A 20,493-nucleotide genomic window follows, 5' to 3' on the forward strand; every position below is an offset into this window, starting at 1 on the left:
AAACAAAACAGTCCTACCATGTGTGAAGTCTAGTAGATTAGACTAGTGCGCACACACATTTAGAGTGCATTCAAATCAAACAAATTTAAATATTAATCAAAGATAACACAAGTAAACACAACATGCAGTTTTTGAATGAAGTTTTTTATTATGAAGGGAAAACAAAATCCAAACCCACATGGCCCTGTGTGAAAAAGTGCTTGCCCCCTGAACCTAATAACTGGTTGGGTCACCCTTAGCAGCAACAATTGCAATCAAGCGTGTGTGATAACTTGCAATGAGTCTGTTACAGCGCTGTGGAGGAATATTGGCCCACTCATCTTGGCAGAATTATTGTAATTCAGCCACATTGGAGGGTTTTCGAGCATGAACCGCCTTTTTAAGGTCATGCCACAGCATCTCTATAGGATTCAGGTCAGGACTTTGACTAGGCCACTCCAAAGTCTTCATTTTGTTTTTCTTCAGCCATTCAGAGGTGGATTTGCTGTTGTGTTTTGGATCATTGTCCTGCTGCAGAACCCACGTTCGCTTCAGCTTGAGGTCACGAACAGATGGCCGGACATTGTCCTTCAGGATTTTTTGGTAGACAGCTGAATTCATGGTTCCATTTATCACAGCAAGTCTTCCAGGTCCTGAAGCAGCAAAACAGCCCCAGACCATCACACTACCACCACCATATTTTACTGCTGGTATGATGTTCTTTTTCTGAAATGCTGTGTTACTTTTACGCCAGATGTAATGGGACACACACCTTCCAAAAAGTTAAACTTTTGTCTCGTCAGTCCACAGAGTATTTTCCCAAAAGTCTTGGGGATCATCAAGATGTTTTCTGGCAAAACGAGCCTTTATGTTCTTTTTGCTCAGCAGCGGTTTTCGGAAATCTGACATGCAAACACTTTTTCACACAGGGCAATGTGGGTTTGGATTTTGTTTTCCCTTCATAAAAAAAACCCTTCATTTAAAAACTGCATGTTGTGTTTACTTGTGTTATCTTTGATTAATATTAAAATTTGTTTGATGATCTGAAACATTAAAGTGTGACAAACATGCAAAAAAAAAAAATAAAAATCAGGAAGGGGGCCAACACTTTTTCACACCACTGTATGTATGTATGTATGTATGTATATATTCGTTTTTTTAAGTAAACACAACATGCAGTTTTTGAATTAAGTTTTTTATTATGAAGGGAAAACTAAATCCAAACCCACATGATCCAGCTTGCTGGATCAGATGTGTTTAATTAGGGTTATATCTATACTTTTGTAAGGCTGTGGCCCTCCAGGAACTGAGTTTGACACCCTTGGCCTATCCCATTGTTGTGTCCCTCCCACTGTTAAAAAGTAAGTAAGTAATTTTTACTCTGAGTAAATTTTAAATTAGCCACTTTTTACTTTTACTTGAGTAGATTTTTAGACTTGTACTTTTACTTGTACTTAAGTAAAATTTCATTAAGGTAATGGTACTTTTACTTGAGTAAAATATTTTTGTACTCTTTCCACCTCTGCATGTAATATTGAAAAAAACAATAGACACATCACAAAATTTGTAATGGTTTTACTGGTTAAAATGGGACTTGCATTGGTTTAAATGGAAACTGTAATGGACCCTGTTGGTCTCTACTGGTAATTGGTCACCTTCGTGTGCCCCCCCAAACGAGTTACTGTGCCCCCCACTTTCCATCCTCTGCCCTCCTTACTGAACGTGATTGATTTCGAAAGCGAAAGTGAAACCGATAAAACTGCACGCATTAGAAAGCGATTGCATGCTTTAGCAGCATCAGCAACTGCACGCGATCACAGATTACACGCCCACCCCTACCCCCCCAGACACACATACACATAACGTGATTTGTGTCCCCCCCTAGAATTTGTAGCTTTTGATAGGGAACCTATACATTGCCATTAGAGTAAAATTACTGAACCTAAACATAGGAGCCTGAAAAAGAAATGCAAATTTTAGATGAAAATTTCAGATGGCACTTAGAGGCTTTTGCATCTGAACTCTTCATACACACACACACACACACACACACACACACACATATATGACCCAGGACCACAAAACATAAGGGTACATTTTTCGTAATTGAGATTTATACATAATCTGAAAGATGAATAAATAAGCTTGCCATTGATTTATGGTTTGTTAGGATAGGACAATATCCTAGCCGAGATACAACTATTTGAAAATCTGGAATCTGAGGGTGCAGAAAAAATCTAAATATTGAGAAAATTGTCATGTAAAACTGTCCTTAGCAATGCACATTACAAATCAAAAATTAAGTTGTAATATATTTACGGTAGGAAATTTACAAAATATCTTCATGGAATATGATCTTTACTTAATATTCTAATGATTTTTGGCATAAAACAAATTGGTAAAATTGAAAAAATTATTTTTGGCTATTGCTACAAATATACCCATATGACTTATGACTGGTATATATATATATATATATATATATATATATATATATATATATATATACACTGTACTGTATTTTTCATCAATCTCAATCTATCAAAATCTAAAACCAGCTATAACCTAGAAAAATATTCAAGTCATATTCTCCACTCTCTCACTCACTGAATATTTTTCTTTTTTCTTCACTGAATGAGGAACATTATTTAATTATTTTTATTTGTGCACCATAAAAATAGGTTGTAAAAAATGCCACAGGGGATTTCTGTCCACATTTTATCACATACTTTTGAAACTATTGTTTAGCTCTTTAGAAAATTTAATGGCAAAATAAAAAGAGCATTAAAATCACTGCAATATTAAAAATGCTGCCTAATTCTATATTCTCAATAATACTGTAAATATTCAAAAGATCAACAATCTCTTACTAGTAGTCTATTACTAGTCTCTATTACTAATCTATACTCTATCCTAATGCAAGTTAATTTTCACATCCATTTCTCCTCTATTTCACTCTGTCTGCTGCTTTCTCTTTCTCAGTCTCTCTCTCAGTTTGTCTCATTTTTTCTTCCTGCGCTTCACAGCTGAGTCAGGCTCTCATTGATTTGGCAGCGGCGAGGAGCATTTGTGCTCACAGGAAGAGCTGGGAGCGAGAGCGATTTATAAGAGAGAAAAAAGCAAACAAAATTGAGAGTGTATGTGTTGGAGAGTGTCATGATGTGTTCTGGAGCAGCGTCAGGATGAACAGAGGCGAGATCGAGTCATTATGAAAGGCTGTGTTGTTTGGGGCTTGTGTACACGACACATGACAATATATCACAGATTCTGCTCTTCTTGTTTCATCTGCAGGTAATTAAGGAGATTGATGATGATGTTCGCAGACTCTTGAATATGTCAATTATAATGAGAACTGCGCTTTACTAAGAGAAAGTCACTGGTTTCAATGAAATCGGCTCATACAAAAGTGAGTGTCACATTTCTGAAAACAGATGAAACGTCTTGATTAGTGACTAAATCAATACGGCTGCCTGTCATACTGTGGGAGCCAGTGAGGAATGAATTATTCTAATTCTCAGGAACAATTCAACGTGATTTAGGGATTTACATGAGGAATGACTCCATTTGGCACCCACAATCTGAGCTAAATGGATCGCTCACCAAAAATATAAATTCTGTTAACATTATGTGAGGAACAGATCAAAATTAAAGTCATTATTCACTGAAAAATCACTGGAGGGCAAGATTCCTTCAGTTTGGGTATGGTCCTCATACAAAAAAGAAAAAAAAAAAAGAAAACTTGGATTACAGTTCACAAGATCATAGGCCTGACCTATTTTTGACAGTGAGAACAGACAATATGACCATAAATCGTATATTTTTATAAAGTCGTCGTGGTCGTGGTCGTCGTCGTGACGTATTGTCAAGTATGGTGACCCATACTCGAAATTGGTGCTCTGCGTTTAACCCATCCAAGTGCACACACACACAGCAGTGAGTAGTGAACAAATGCACACACACACACACCGTGAACACACACCCGGAGCAGTGGGCAGCCATGCTGCAGCGCCCGGGGAGCAATTGGGGGTTCGGTGCCTTGCTCAAGGGCACCTCAGTCGTGGTATTGAGGGTGGAGAGCGCGCTGTACATTCACTCCCCCCACCTACAATTCCTGCCGGCCGGGGACTCGAACCCGCAACCTTTGGATCACGAGTCCAACTCTCTAACCATTAGGCCACGACTTTTTAAGGCTGATCTAACTGCTGGACTTTTTTAAGGGGTCTGCTGGGTTTTAAGGGGTCATCGGATGCAAAATTCACTTGTACATGTTGTTTGAACTGAAATGGGTCTCGGCAGTGTGTGTACACAATCACCCTATAATGATAAAATCCACCCAGTGTTTATTTTTTATTTTTATCCCCATAAATCATTACCCCTTTCTCAAATCAAGCTATTCTCAGATTCTTGTATGTGTGACGTTACACAGGTACAGGCCCCTCCCATGATTGTTGACACTGGTGTTTAACCATAGACCTGCCCTGAGTGAGCTGTCAACAGTCCGCCATTGTTTCGCCACAGGAGCGATTGTAGACAAGAATGTCTTCAAAGCGATAGAGGTGTTTTGTTGTTGGATGTAATAATGAGCATAACAGTCGTCATTTACTCCCGATATCTGAGCCGCTGAAGACGCAGTGGATTACATTTGTCTTTGAAGGGAATGCACCCCCGATCTACCTAAATGTGTTTATGTTCGTGAAAATCATTTGTGATCCAGCTTCAACTCCAGAAGAAGTGAGTATAAGGTTTTTAATCAATCTTTGCAAATTGCCTTTCCTAATAATATGCTAGTAAGCAAGTTCCGCGGCTAAAGTAAACAGTCTCATGAGAACGGTTCGTCACCCCACGGAAGAGAGGGGTGGGGTGAGCAGAGCTCATTAGCATTTAATGGGACATGCACCGAAACGGGTCACTGTGAACAGAGTTGTTTTTGACAAGGGAAAAAAAAGTTATAGACTTTTCATTAAGGCCTAAACAATCATATCAACTTGTGAGAAATGGGCATCCGATGACCCCTTTAAGACAATTAATATTCAGTAATATTATGGGACGAGAACAAAACTTGAACATAATTGAGCTGGATAATAATAACATTATCATAATATTATATTATTATTATTATTGTAAACAAAGATTTGTTTCTTTTACAGAAAAAAAGTGTATTTTGAGGGTGAGTAGATGCTACTTTGAATTTGAAAGACAATATGACCATAAATCGAATAATTTACAGTGGGCGTTAATATTTGGGGTTTAAAGACAATTAATATTGGGCAATATCATCGATTCAACTGCACTGACACTATCAGATGAGAACAAGATTTCAACTTGAAACTTTAAATGCACAGCACTTTCCAGTGATGTTATGTGTGGCAGCTTTTGAAACTTTGAAAGCACTTAGTGAAAGTAACACCTTGCTTACCTCATGGTGTACAGCAGGGTGCCGTCATCTTGGATCCGCAGCAGTTTGTTGGGCATGGTCATGTTGTGTGCGACAGATTTCTTCCCGTTGTGAAAGAATGTGTCTGGAGTCCAGATCTTACTGGCCATCAGGTTGTTCAAACGCAGAATATTCATCGGTCCCTCAAACTTCAGCCGTTCATCCTTCCAGCTCTGCCTGAAGAAGACATCGATGGTGTACTCCTGCAAAAAGATAAAACAATAGCACATTTTAGACACATTTTGAGGTTCTGTTGGATGTTTTCTGTCGCTAAGCACTCGGATGGTGTTTTGTTTGTGATAATTGAGCACACAATACCCTCTTACAGTGACTGACTGGCGGTGAATTTGCTGTTGTGTTCACAATTATAACAATCCAATCAATTGTACAACCTGGGTTTGTGTTCCTCTTCAAGCAAAGCCTATGAATGCAATTCAAATTCAGCCATTTTCTTACCCTCTAATGATCTGTGGTGTAACATTTTCTATCCACTTATTTTTGCTCTGGTGGATAAACACAGTTTGCCAACTGACTTGCAAATGGAGTTTACTGCATTTGAGACTCAAGCTCTTTAGGGGAGATTCAATCGCTCAAACCTTTAACTAGTGCTGCTGAGGGTGATCAGATCCCATACTCGGCTCCATGAGAGAGATTGTGCTGCCCAGAGATACCATTATGAAGCTCATCACGGCTGGTAGAACAGGGAAAACTTTTAAAATGCTTTAAAGAAAGATTACGAGAGGGTTTTGGCTTTAGATTGGGAGGTGAAAAGGTAACAGAGTTCTATCTAACAAACAACAAGTTTCCAGCAGCAAGCAGTTTGGCCACAGTGAATTTGAAACTGCTGTGACACATTCACAGCCAAGACAGACATATTTCTGTAAAACTGTGCTTTGTACTCAATATTTTCTATATGTTATTAGTATGTTACATGGATACTTGTGTAACAGAGGTCCGTCTCCCATGCCGGAAACATGAGGTTACACTTGCAATATTTAGTGCTTATAGTGGTGTATAGTAGTGTTTATTGTGGGGTTTTTTTTTTTTCAGTGTTTTGAAAAATGTAACATAACATAATTGATGTTTAATATATTATTAAGTGTAGTGGAATTTTGCACCAATAGACTTCACTCATGAATTACATCTAGTTGACAAAATAGCATTTCTCATTTTATGCACTCATTTCTCACTTTATGCATTAAAATGACGAAAACTGAAATAAAAAATGTAAAACTATTTATATAGATAAAAAAAACTACTAAAAATGACAAAAACACATAAGGAAATTACTAAAACCTTAACTAAAACTAAAATTAAAATATAAAAAATAAATAGCTATAAAAATATCTATTCTAAATATCAATTATACAGTGAAAGCAGTTCAGTTCAGTTAAAAGCAGTTAAATTCAAAGAGCCATTTGGATAACTTTTTATGATGGATTTGTGCACTTTTATTGGACTTCAAAATCTTGACCCCCATTAAAAAGCTTGGAAGAACCAGGACATTTTGTAATATAACTCCGAGTGTATTTGTCTGAAAGGACAAAGTCATATACACCTGAGATGGTTTGAGGGTAAATAAATCATGGGATAATTTTCATTTTTTGGATGAACTAAGCCTTTAAACTACAAGCAAATCTAGTAGTCAAAGCAGTTCTAGACTAACAGAAACTGTAGACTGTTCTAATACTGTTCAGCAGATGCAGAGAGGAAGCGGTTCTAGACTTAAAACAGCTCTGGAATAAAAGCAGCTATAGAAAAAATGAAAGCATTTCAAGAATAAAAGCAGCCTGACTAGAATCAGTTCTGCATTTAAAACCAGAGCTACACTAAATTAAATTTGTTCTGCATTGAAAGTTCCAGACTAAGAGTTCTGGTTTAAAGCAGCTGCAGACTGAAGTGTCACACCGCAAGCAGTTAGAGAGAAGCACTGCAACAGAAGTTTTATGACTGCTCAGAGAGTTTCTGAACACTGCAGGGACTGTAGCCAGATTCCTTCTGCCGCTGCAGGTGCTTTTTTTAATGGATATACAGCTCATTCTCTGGCATGTACAGTGGGGCAAATAAGTATTTGATACACTGCCGATTTTTCAAGTTTTCCCACTTACATGGGATGGAGAGATCTGTAATTTTCATCGTAGGTACACCTCAACTGTGAGAGACAGAATATTAAAAACAAAAACCAGAAAATCACATTGTATGATTTTTGAATAATTAATTTACATTTTATTGCATGAAATAAGTATTTGATCACCTACCAACCAGCAAGAATTCTGGCTCTCACAGACCTGTTAGTTTGTCTTAAAGGGTGTTTTCACACTTGGTCCTTTTCAGGGGTCTGAGTGCGGTTCGCGTGATTTTTGGCCCATATGTGAACACTCCAAACGATCTCAGACCCCTCAGAAACGAACCGAACCGAGACCATCTCAGGAGGTGGTCTGAGCACGGTTCGCTTTGAAATATTGGCACGGTTCGCTAAAAACGTGCGCTGTGAACACAAATCGCTTCCGGTCCACTTGTTGTTGTTTTTTTTCCATTCGTGAAATTTCTTTAATTTGGTTTTTACGCGTCTCCGTACAAATCGCGCTATTCAAAACATGGCAGCAGCTGCTGCTGGGAGAGGGATATTATGGACAGACGAGGAAACGGATGCACTTCTACAAATTTGGAAGGAGGACTATATAAAAAAACAACTGTCAACAACCCACAGAAATTCAAAAGTGTTCCTGCAATTTTCAGCAAAACTGAAAGACAGAGGATTTAAAGGATTAGTTCACTTTTAAAAAAACTTTTGCTGATAATTTACTCACCCCCATGTCATCCAAGATGTCCATGTCTTTCTTTCTTCAGTCGAAAAGAAATTAAGGTTTTTGATGAAAACATTTCTTGTGACCTTTTGGACATTTGGACCTTGAACCATTTGGGTCCCAATGAAGTCCATTTTATGGAGAAATGTTTTCATCAAAAACCTTAATTTCTTTTCGACTGAAGAAAGAAAGACATGGACATCTTGGATGACATGGGGGTGAGTAAATTATCAGCAAAAGTTTTTTTAAAAGTGAACTAATCCTTTAACCGGACCGCTCTGCAATGCCGGGTTAAAGTGAAGAAATTGCGCCAGAAATATATTACAATCATATTTATTTGATTACGCTGCTTTTCCATTGTTTTTTTTTCTGTGTAAACATGGACGCGTTTGACTGTTTCGCTCGCGTCTCTTGCAGTGTCTCGTGCATGAAACAGCTTTCTAAAAACGCGGCGCTCTAGTTATTAAAAGATGTTTAACTCCAATCTCCTTGCATGTTTTCCTATTCCACTGCCCGCGTCGCATCTTTGTCAACACAAAAGCACATTCTGTGTGAATGGCATAGAGAGCATCACAAGAGAGCGGTTAATCATGTGCGCTGCTGATATGAGGTGAAAGTAAATTGCGCGCGGGCATTTATAAGCTATATAAAAGCAAAGGAAAGTCAGGTGGAAGAGAGGGAAAACTCCAACGAACTTACCCTTAACCAATGCAATTAACCCTTAAAAGCCCTCCTATCCTCCACACATTACCTGTATTAATTGCACCTGTTTGAACTCGTTACCTGTATAAAAGACACCTGTTCACACACTGAATCAATCAGACTCCAACCTCTCGACTATGGGCAAGACCAAAGAGCTGTCTAAGGACACTAGGGACAAATTTGTAGATCTGCACAAGGCTGGGATGGCTACAGGACAATAGGCAAACAGCTTGGTGAGAAGGCAACAACTGTTGGCGCAATTATTAGAAAATGGAAGAAATTCAAGATGAATGTCAATCTCCCTCGGACTGGGGCTCCATGCAAGATCTCGCCTCGTGGAGTATCAATGATCCTGAGAAAGGTGAGGGATCAGCCTAGAACTACACGGGAGGACCTGGTCAATGACCTGAAGAGAGCTGGGACCACATTCTCAACGGTTACCATTAGTAACACACTACACCGTCATGGATTAAAATCCTGCAGCGCGCGCAAGGTCCCCCTGCTCAAGCCAGCACCTGTCCAGGCCCGTCTGAAGTTTGCCAAAGACTATCTGGATGATCCAGATGAGGCATGGGAGAAGGTCATGTGGTCAGGTGAGACCAAAATAGAACTTTTTGGTATAAACTCCACTCGCCGTGTTTAGAGGAAGAAGAGGGATGAGTACAATCCCAAGATCACCATCCCAACCGTGAAGCGTGGGGGTGGAAACATCATGCTTTGGGGGTGCTTTTCTGCAAAGGGGACAGGACGACTGCACCGTATTAAGGGGAGGATGGATGGGGCCATGTATCACGAGATTTTGGGCAACAACCTCCTTCCCTCAGTAAGAGCATTGAAGATGGGTCATAGCTGGGTCTTCCAGCATGACAATGACCCCAAACACACAGCAAGGGCAACTAAGGAGTGGCTCCGTAAGAAGCATTTCAAGGTCCTGGAGTGGTCTAGCCAGTCTCCAGATCTGAACCCAATAGAAAATCTATGGCGGGAGCTGAAACTCCGTGTTGCGCAGCGACAGCCCCAAAACCTGAAAGATCTGGAGAAGACCTGTATGGAGGAGTGGGCCAAAATCCCTGCTGCAGTGTGTGCAAACCTGGTCAAGAGCTACAGGAAACATCTGACCTGTAAACTAACATCTGTAATTGTAAACAAAGGTTTCTGTACCAAATATGAAGTTCCATTTTTCTATTGTATCAAATACTTATTTCATGCAATAAAATGGAAATTAATTATTCAAAAATCATACAATGTGATTTTCTTTATTTTTTTTTATATTCTTTCTCTCACAGTTGAGGTGTACCTACGATGAAAATTACAGATCTCTCCATTCTTTGTAAGTGGTAAAACAAGAAAAATCGGCAGTGTATCAAATACTTATTTTCCCCACTGTATCTCGGATCTGGACGTTTCGTCCAGTCAGCATTCTGCAATGTTTATGACCATCTAATTTCAGTCAAGGGGCTTGTATTGTCCCAGCTGAGGAGGGTTTATAAGAACATCCATTAACAAGTAGAGATGAACCATGAAACCCCACCAACATGCCATCCCTGCACTCACATTATTAAACATACACCCACCACACACACACATCCATCAGGGAGTAAGGGAAATAAAGATAAGTAGGTGGTGAGGTCAGGAGTGTTTATGAGATTGCTTCACAGGTGCTGAGTATGCATTTACATTGGATTATTCGTAGACACGTAATTTATATATGTGTGTGTGTGTGAAATAACTGTTCTTTATTTAAAAATATTTTAAAATGTAATTTATTCTGTGATGCAAAGATTAATTTTCAGCATCTTTACCCCAGTCTTCAGTGTCGCAATATTCTTTAGAAATCATTCTAATATGGTGATTTGCTGGTAAAACAAAAAGCAAAAAAAATCTTATTGTGATAAATGCTGAAAACAGATGTGCTGCTTCATATATTTATATGGCAAGTGTTACACATTTTTTTAGGAATATCTGATGGATTATAAATTCAAAAGAACATGATTTATGTAAAATAGAAATCTTTTGTGACAAGATAATTGTCTTTACTTTCACTTCTGATCAATTTAATGCATCCTTGCTGAATAAAAAAATCATTACTTTTTTTCTTTTCTTTCCATTTATTTATTTTTTCTTAAAAATTTGCATGATAATGTACTGTATGCAATTATGTGAGTATACTTTTAAGGAAGCTACTGGTCCTCACTGTATGCTAAATAAAAATACAAAAACAATGACATTTGTTATAAAAAAAGCAGGTCTTGACTCAAAACATTTCTATACTGAAAGCAGGCCTAGAATAAAAGCACATATAGACTAAAATAAAAGTATTTTAAGAATAAAAGCATCCTGACTCAAAACACTTCAGTATTGGACTGGACTGCAGACAAAAGCACTGCGACAGAAGCCCAAAGTTTTATTACTGCTTAGACACAATCAAAACACTGCAGTGACTGTAGCCAGATTCATGCTGTGGTACTACTACTAAATCCTAGAGATTTTAGATCTAGTTCGATTGCATTTACTGCATGCTGTTGTTTTTAGGGGTCATCGCATGCAAAATTCACATTTACATGTTGTTTGAACTGAAATGTGTGTTGGCAGTATGTGTACATAATGACCCTATAATGATAAAAATCGACCCACTGCTTTTTTTTTTTTAAATCCCCATAAATCATAAGCACTTTCTCAGAACAAGCCACTCACAGATTCTTGGCGAAGTGACATAACTTTGCTATGCCCCTCCCACGTCTGTTGATGGGCACTGGCGTTTCAGCCATTGTTAATTTTATGATGAATTATTTTCGTTGTAATTTCGTAAAGGCTCACACAGCAGCCCTTCAGACAGTGTGGGTTGTAATCAGTGAATAGCGCACATTTATGCGAAGCAATTGCTTATGAATTAATGTTGATGAATTATGACAATGTTTGCTATAGAATATTTATATGGTAATATGTTTTAGACGGTTGTAAGAACATTTTATTTTATGCACATTTTATTTCCCTCATCTGAACTTGAATGAGCTGCCTGCAACTGTACAGTCAATAGTGCAAACATTTCAAAATAAGAGTCACTGTATATTTCAAACTTTTTTCCTGGTCATTATTGATATTGTGGGTACCATAAACTGTATGTAATTTAATTTACATTGAATTAACAACTAGTGTAGCTTCTGTCTGGGGTTCCCCATCGGGATGGATAGACTAAGAACATTATTCAAAACATAATTTAATAAATAAATTTTACTAGTATCAGGTTTTTAATAGTTAAAACTAAAATCATAAAAATATTCTTCATTAATTGAAATAAAATAAATGTTAACTGAAATTATAAAACAAAACGATCTACCAAAATGCGTTTTGTTTGTGCGTTTCATTTTACACTGGACTGCTTTGTAAATGAGCGTCAGTATAAAGCAAGATTTGCAAAAAAGTTGTTCCTGAAGGATGGACCGGTACCAACTGTTCATGATCCAGCTTCACCTCCAGAAGTAAGTGTAAATTTTTATTTTTTTATTTTATGAATCTTTGCCAATCGTCTTTCCTAATAATGTGTTAGTTAGCAAGTTCCACGACGAATGCGGCCAAAGTGAACAGACTCAAATTGTGTCTACACCGGACGCGAGTGGCGCGGCGCGACAAATTACTGTAGAACTCATTATAATCAGTGATGCTGTCTACACTGGATGGGGTGAGACACAACAAATCCCCGACAGTAAACTGCTGCCTTGTTGCCTTGCTCTTGTTCTATTGACGTACTGACACAAAGTTCAAATGATTTGCAATGGTCACTTTGGCGCGCCCACTACACTACATTAAGTTTGCCTTTGTAGAAGGTGTTTGTTAATGACAAATAAGTCATTTACAAATGCATTTTAAATAATTTTTGAGCAGTTATAACTGCTTCAATAAGAATGGTGACTTTAATGGAAGAACGGAAGAGAGGGGCAGGGTGAGCAGTCGCTCATTATCATTTAAAGGGACATGCACAGAAACGGGTCACTACTCGCCTTCATGTTGTTCCAAACACAACTACCACGTTCAAGGCCCAGAAAGGTAGTAAGGAGACCATTAAAATAGTCCATGTAACATCAGTGGTTCAACATTAATTTTATGAAGCTACTTTTCATGTGAAGAGAAAACAAAAATAACAACTTTATTCAACAATTTCTTCTCTCCTGTCAGTTCTCGATGCGCGTTCATGAGAGTACCAAGACAGGTGTGTGATGCTGCTGACGCCAGGGACGGATTATGACTCACCGGTGCCCTGGGCACGGACTGATTAAAGGCTTAAAGAATTAAAATTTTTTCTTAAATTCAAAAAGTAATGGATTTTATCTGCACTAAGTGAAAATAGCAGTATTTTTAGCGATATGTTATTTACACTAAGTGCAAATAGCTATAGATTACATTTACACGATGTTAAAATAGCAAGATTTTCTGCTATTTATACTACTTTATACTTTATACTACTCGCAAAATAGTGGCAATTATCTGCACTTCAGTATTGTATTACATTATAAAACAGTATTCAATAATAACGTATTGAGTGTAAATTTTTAATAATTTTTATTCAAATTATTAAATGGATGCCACCTTATTGATACAATAAAGCCCTCCCGACACCTACCCTAACCCTACCCGATACTTTATTTTTAACCTTTTGGTTATTTCTTTAATTTTTATTGACAATATATGCTTTTACGATGTGATTTGAGATTTGAAAAGGGAGAAAAAAAAAGTTCGGCAAAAGGCGGGATAGAACCCAGGTCGATCACGTCAAAAAGCATGCACTTTACCATCTGCACCACTGGAGATTACAATTTAAAGGTGATGACTCATCTGGACACCTCTTATTAGCCATTGTACTCATAAGCTCAACAGAATCATGTGTGATTGGTTATAATGCACAGTGCTGTAGAAAAACACAGCTGTCTCTGGCTCCGTGCCAGCCAGCGAAGATTAGTGAACAATTTAGCAGCTGATGATGGGCCGCACTGAATGATCTAATCACACCGGTGTGATCGTTTATTAAACATAAAACATATTATTCGGCTATTTTTTGTCTTTTGGAAGCTGCATTCAAAATCAACTTGCCTCAAAAATCTGAGGGCGGTATTTCGGCTGGGCCCCCCTCTGGTCCAGTGCCCTGGGCACGTACCCGGTAGTCCCGTGTGTTAATCCGTCCCTGGCTGACACAGTGGCCGGCATTCTGACATTGAACCAGGATGCACTGCACCTTGTTTACAAGGAGAGGACCCATCAAAGACTAACACAGAGGAGAAGAAACTGTTGAATAAAGTCATTATTTTTGTTTTCTTTGCACACAAAAAATATTCTCGTAGCTTCATAAAATTAAGGCTGAACCACTGATGTTACATAGACTATTTTATCGATGTCCTTACTACCTTTCTGGCCTTGAATATGGTAGTTGTGTTGCTGTCTATGGAGGGTCAGAAAGCTCTCGGATTTCATCAAAAACATCTTAATTTGTGTTGAGATGAACAAAGGTCTTTCGAGTTTGGAACGGCATGAGAGTAATTAATGACATAATTTTCATATTTGGGTGAACTGTCCCTTTTAATCTTAGTCATTTTTGTCTAGTTAGAGTTTTAAATGTTGGTTGGTTAAAATATTTAAATGTTGGGCAGTTTGATTCTATTATCAATTGATTGTTGTGCTGTTTAGCTATATAAATATTGGTCGGTTTTGTTTCATTTGGATATTTAAATATTTATTGTTTTTGTTCTAAGATTTTGTTCTAAATTTCAATCTAGATTTAGATTGAAGTTGATTATTATTATTATTAAGCTGATTATTGTTCTGTTAAAATATTTAAATATTGGTTGGTTTTGTTCCATTAAAACTGAAATGTTCTATCAGATGATTTGCAAAAAGTAAGACTGAAAAGAGTGAAAGGTCTTTAATGTCAAGGAAAAAGAATTAAAAAAAAAATCCTAGATTCCTAGACTCTAGTGTGTGTGTGCGTGTTTGTAAGCGCAGCATGACAGGAGATATCAGTTCAGTTGAATCTCTGCTGTCCTCGTCTCACCCCAGCTGTATACGGAGACTACTGGGGGCCGTAGGGCAGTACAGGGGCCAAACAAATACTACTCTCTCTCTAACACCCCTCTCCACTTTCCTTGTTGTCCTTCTATCTCACTTGCCTCCTATTCCATACCGTCTGCTCCATGGCTCAGAGGCACACAGCATTAATAGACATGATGACCTTCTGTGCTGGTGTGTGTGTGTGTGTTTGTGCATCATGGCTTTGTTTATCCCAGATAAAGCAGCACCGGAGGCTCAGATCAGAGCAAGTTTATCAGGATACAGAACCACCAGGTTCACCCTCATCCATCACAACCGGACATCTCACATGAGGATGATGTTGGTTTAAGACTCCCAGTGCTACCCACAAGTCATATCTGTCACAGCACCGGCTGATAGAAACTAATGATTATAAAGAGAAGGAGGCATGATGGAAAAAGAGAGATGCTGGATCCCATAGAAAAGAAAACCCATAAATGAAATTTCTTAACCCTATAAAGCCCACTGTATCATATTTTATACGCATAGGCCTCTAAATGATCAACATAATAAACACTTTGCTGAAAAAAAATGTACACAATCTACTACATGCCTTCTGTTGTCTGAATGATGGTTTATACCTCTTTAGCAAGTAATTGTAAAAAAAAAAGGTTCACCTTCAGGTCATGGTTCACATGAAATCTTTACCGATTTTTATAAAGTAAATATTAGAAAAACTCTTAGTATTATTAATTAGTATTATTTCAAGATGAATAATTACTTAACTGAAGTATGTTCATATTGAGATCTCTGACATGGCAGACTTTGGTAAACTGACAAATCTGAGCACAGTTTCAGACATTGTTGAGGTCACATCTTTTTTCAAAGGAGAAACATGTGAAGAGAATGAGATATCAGCAAATGTCTCCATTTGTTTTAATTTCAATTCACAATGCTGTCCAGGAGAAACAATTGAGACAGAAATGGAAATTCTGATTTCACTATTACACAAACTCTTCCAAGACCCAGGGTTATTATATGGTTAACTAAAACTAAAACCACAAAAACTTTGTTACTTGCAGTAAAATAAATGTTATCTGGAACAATATAAAATATATTTAAAAAATAAACTTATTAAAGCAATATTTACCATTTTAGTAGCAACTGACACACACACACAAAACTAAAACAACTAAACTAAAACAAAAATTAACACACACACACACACACACACACACACACACATACACACACACACACACAGAGCCCTTTAAGGGACATGGTGGTGGGAAAAATTTGGGGTGGGAGGAAAAAATATTTTTCAAAACTTTGGTGTTCCCTTGAGAAACTTTGCGTTCCCTCGCAAAACTTTTGCGTTCTCTTGCAAAGATATTTTGAAGAGTTCGGAAAAACTTCCTGTTTACTTCACAGCTTTCAGTGGTTACAGCTCATATGTTCACAATGGAGCAGTTCATAAAGTTTTTATTTTGAACTTGGGCTCAAGTATAAAGAAATACAGTAGTAAAACAGTGACACTGGAGGACCAAATTCGATAATAATAATTAATACTAATAAAATTATTAGGCTAATATTAATAACCTTATTTATAATATTACTATTAATAAAGCAGAATAGCCTAGAATATGAATGCAACGGATTTGTTATTTTTAAATCACCGTTTTCATTCATTAGCCTACCTTAAGAGTATGGGGGAGAAAAAGCTTACGTGCAGGGCGTTGCGTTCATATTCTGGGCTATTCTGCTTAGTAATATTATTAATAAGGTTATTAATATTAGCCTAATAATTTTATCAGCTTTTATTATTATCGAATTTGGTCTTCCAATGTCACTGTTTTAAAACATTAAGCCACATTAAGCGTAGAATGTCCCAAAACTGTGGCTTGAACTAAGCACTGACGTATTTCTTTATTTGAGTCCAAGTTCAAAATAAAACTCGACCGCTCCATTGTGAACATGTGGAGCTGTATGAACCACTGCAAGCTGTAAAGTAAACAGGAAGAGTTTGTCCGAACTCAACTGGTTTTGTGAGGGAACGCAAAGAAATTTACGAGGGAACGCAAAACATTTAAAAAATATTTTTTCCTCCCACCCCGAATTTGTCCCACCACCATGTTCCTTAAAGGGCTCCGTACACACACACAAACACACACACACACACACACACACACACACACATGTATATATATATATAAAACAAACTAAAATTTGACAAATAAAAAAAATAAAAAATAAAGAAAAAAATACAAAAATAAAGACTAATTCAAAACACAACAACAACTATACAACTTATAAACTGTAATTATACTATAGTATCTAAGTGATACATAATGCAACAATATCAATGTTATAGCTCTATACCTTTACTGTACACTGACAAATAAAAATGCTGTAGAAAACGTTTTCTAAAATTTTTGTAAATCTCACAAACAATTACAAGTGACACACTGAATCTTAAACATAACATTTTAAAGTAAAAAAAAAACTGAAAGTGTATTTTCTTATTAAACATACTCCAATCTTTGTTTTATTTACAACTTTGAGTGTTTATTTATTTGTTTATTGATTTATTTACTTATTTACTATTTTTACTTCTCAGTGGGAGTTAAAGGATACACATCTCAGACAATGTTGACTCTTGAAAGAAAAGAGTTTTAAATCAGTCACCAAAAGCCACCTTTAATAACAATAATATTTTCTTCTGGGAATAGGCGATTTCCTGATGCTACCTGGAGAAAGCGTGATGTTCGTTTGACATTGCTCTGCCGAATCCATCTGTGAATGCTATTTGTGTCACCTACAGCACAATTTAAACAGAATTACCCTGGTACTGCTTCACATATTCTAATAAACCCTCACTAACCGACGTCAACCTGACGGCAAACATGCTAACGCTCAGCAGCCACACCTACCCAACCTCTTCAGCTCATTACCCACGAGTCTTTTCACTCAGCTGTTTACCTGAGTGTCACACGGTTCCCAGCAGGGTCAGCTCTAATGATGAGGGTTAGCATGGCCAAAGGGCATTGAGACAGAGAGAGAGAGAGACAGGCCGTCATTGTAAACCCACAGTGCACAAAACTAAATCCGCAGGCTTTTGGTAACTGCTCAAAGCTATTGCCGATAACAATGTGACCTCTTGACTTGAAATGAAATCACAAAACAACAAGCAAAAGATATTGTCACTTGTTTACTAGCTATTTACATGCTAAGGAATAAAACTTGGACATGTTTTAGAGCATACTACGCTCACTGTAGCCATTTCTTCAAATTATTGACATGAATTATTCATCAGGGACAAGAAATCATAAATGGCTTTTCTTGTGGTGTGTATACAACAGCTCTTGAGATTTACATAGGCAACAATTGCACATAATGATGAGAAATGAAGCAACACAAATACTCTAAAAGTGGGGGAGGATACTTTTAGAGTACTTTTAAATAACTTTTTTAGAGTATTTGTGTTGTTTGCTTCATTTCTGGGATTGAATACAAATATTTCTGGGATAATATACAAATATTAAGTAAAAAAGACAATTTCTCAATTCTTTTATTTAATTAAAAATAACTAAAATAATTCAATTTAAAATAAAAGGCAGATGAATGTGTTTTATCAGTGCATTTTTAGCACTAAATGAAATATACACTGCATTATAAAAAGCTGCATTTTATTTGGTAAAAATACAGTAAAAACAGTAAAATTGTGAAATATTAAAATGCTAAATAACTGTTTAAATATCTCTATTTAAATATATTTTAAAATATCATTTATTTCTGAGATGCAAACATTTCAACATCTTTCTAAAAGTTTCTTCAGTGTCACAAGATCCTTCAGAAATCATTCTTATATGCTGATTTGCTGCTCAAAAACACCTATTATCAATGCTGAAAACAGATGTGCTCCTTCATATCTTTGTGGATATATTTTCAGCATTCTTTGACGAATAGAGAGGTCAAAAGAACTGCACTTTTTTAAATAGAAATGATTCAAGATTTTTATTTGTCACATACACAATTATACAGAGTATAACCAGCAGTGAAATGTAGGTAAATGTAGGTATTTGTAACATTATAAATGTCTTTACTGCCACTACTGTTCAATTTAATATGTCTTTGCTGATTAAAAGTAATTCATTAAAAGTATTAATTTCCTTAAAAAAGAACTAATCCAAAACCTTAGAAAGTTTGCTTTCATTCTATAAAATTACTTATAAAATTTTTCCTTTACGCAGTCACTATAGCTACTGCTGACTTACTCATAATTAAACTTACCAGCTTCAAACTTTTTAACAGTAGTGTGTAGATATATTTATAATATTCAAATTCTGGAACAGCCTTTGCTCTCTTTAGGTAGGAAGGTCACCAGGTTTCGAAGCAGAGCTGAGGTTGACACTGAAATGTGTATTTGCATGTTGAATTCATAATGAAAGCGTAATATGGATAAAAGCTATGATTCAGTGAGGCAGAATGAGTTCTTTTAAATAATTGATAGTGCAAAGATTTACGTGCAGAATGAGGAAGGACTATCTGTTACTACGTTGAGAGGGAATATATTTTAAAAGGAGTGGAGAAACAAAAATTGACCATCAACTGTCAGAGCACTTGAAAAGAAAAAAGAGAGAGGGATGGTGTGGCAGAGGAGGATGATATGCTCCGGGAAATGTGGAGAGGCAAAGAAATAGAACAATTTGTCTTTGAAAATGAAAAAAAAAAAAAAATATTAAAGACTTAGACGTGCCTCTGTGAACTGCTCTCCCTCCTGCCAGACAGGGCCAGCATGCTAACATGTGAAGGCACGGCAAAGACGTCGCTGTACAATGGAGAATGCCATGCATTGTGTGTTTCAATATGGACTGTTGAAAAAAATTTACAGAAGAGCAGACATTGACTCGAGAATGGAGGGAGAGAGAAAAGAGTGAAGGGTGGATGAGTTCAAGCAAAGGAAGGAGGAAAGCAAGCAATAAAGGGATGGAAGGACGAAGAACGGTTTGTTTTCTTGGGTCTGAAGAGCAGAAGGTGTAGCATCTGGGTCTAATCTCAAAGACACAGGAGATCAGGGCTGAGACGCTCATACTGAGACACTGATGAGTGGACACATGGACGCACAGACCCCACACACACACACACACACACACACAAATGTAGCATGGTAACCATAGTTTCCAAGCAAATACGTAGCACAACTACTGTTGTCGTCAAAACAAAAAAAATATTAAACAAAATGAGAGGTGGAAAGCATCCTAAAATCACAAGAAATGTCTCATATTAATTTTGGTTCAGTATTCTTTATATATATAAATATCAAATATCTATGGAAGCTTGTTTCCACCATAGAAAACATATAAAAAGGCAATTTTGACTTTCTATCTTACAATTCTGACTTTTTTCTCGCAATTCACACTTTTTGAAAAAAAAGTCAGATTTGTGAAATATTAAGTCAAAATTCTGTGTTTATATCTCACAATTCTGACTTTTTCCTTCAGAATTATAAGAAATAAAGTATATTTAAAATAAAGTTTTAATTAGAAATTTTGAAAA

At 36.9% G+C, this 20,493-nt stretch overlaps 1 protein-coding gene across 1 annotated transcript in view; it reads right to left on the reverse strand.

The window, feature by feature from the left end:
* Positions 1–20,493, reverse strand: part of gabra2b (gamma-aminobutyric acid type A receptor subunit alpha2b) — a gene marked incomplete at its 5' end in the record, with an annotated part of 101,113 nt that overhangs the window by 49,157 nt on the left and 31,463 nt on the right. Inside the window, one exon of the mRNA XM_079438268.1 lies at positions 5,396–5,616. Within this exon, the coding sequence (XP_079294394.1) occupies positions 5,396–5,616 (221 nt within the window). The remainder of the gene's footprint in view (positions 1–5,395; positions 5,617–20,493) is intronic.

The sequence above is a fragment of the Barbus barbus genome (genome assembly GCF_936440315.1).
Source record: "Barbus barbus genome assembly, chromosome: 17".
Classification (NCBI taxonomy): domain Eukaryota; kingdom Metazoa; phylum Chordata; class Actinopteri; order Cypriniformes; family Cyprinidae; genus Barbus; species Barbus barbus.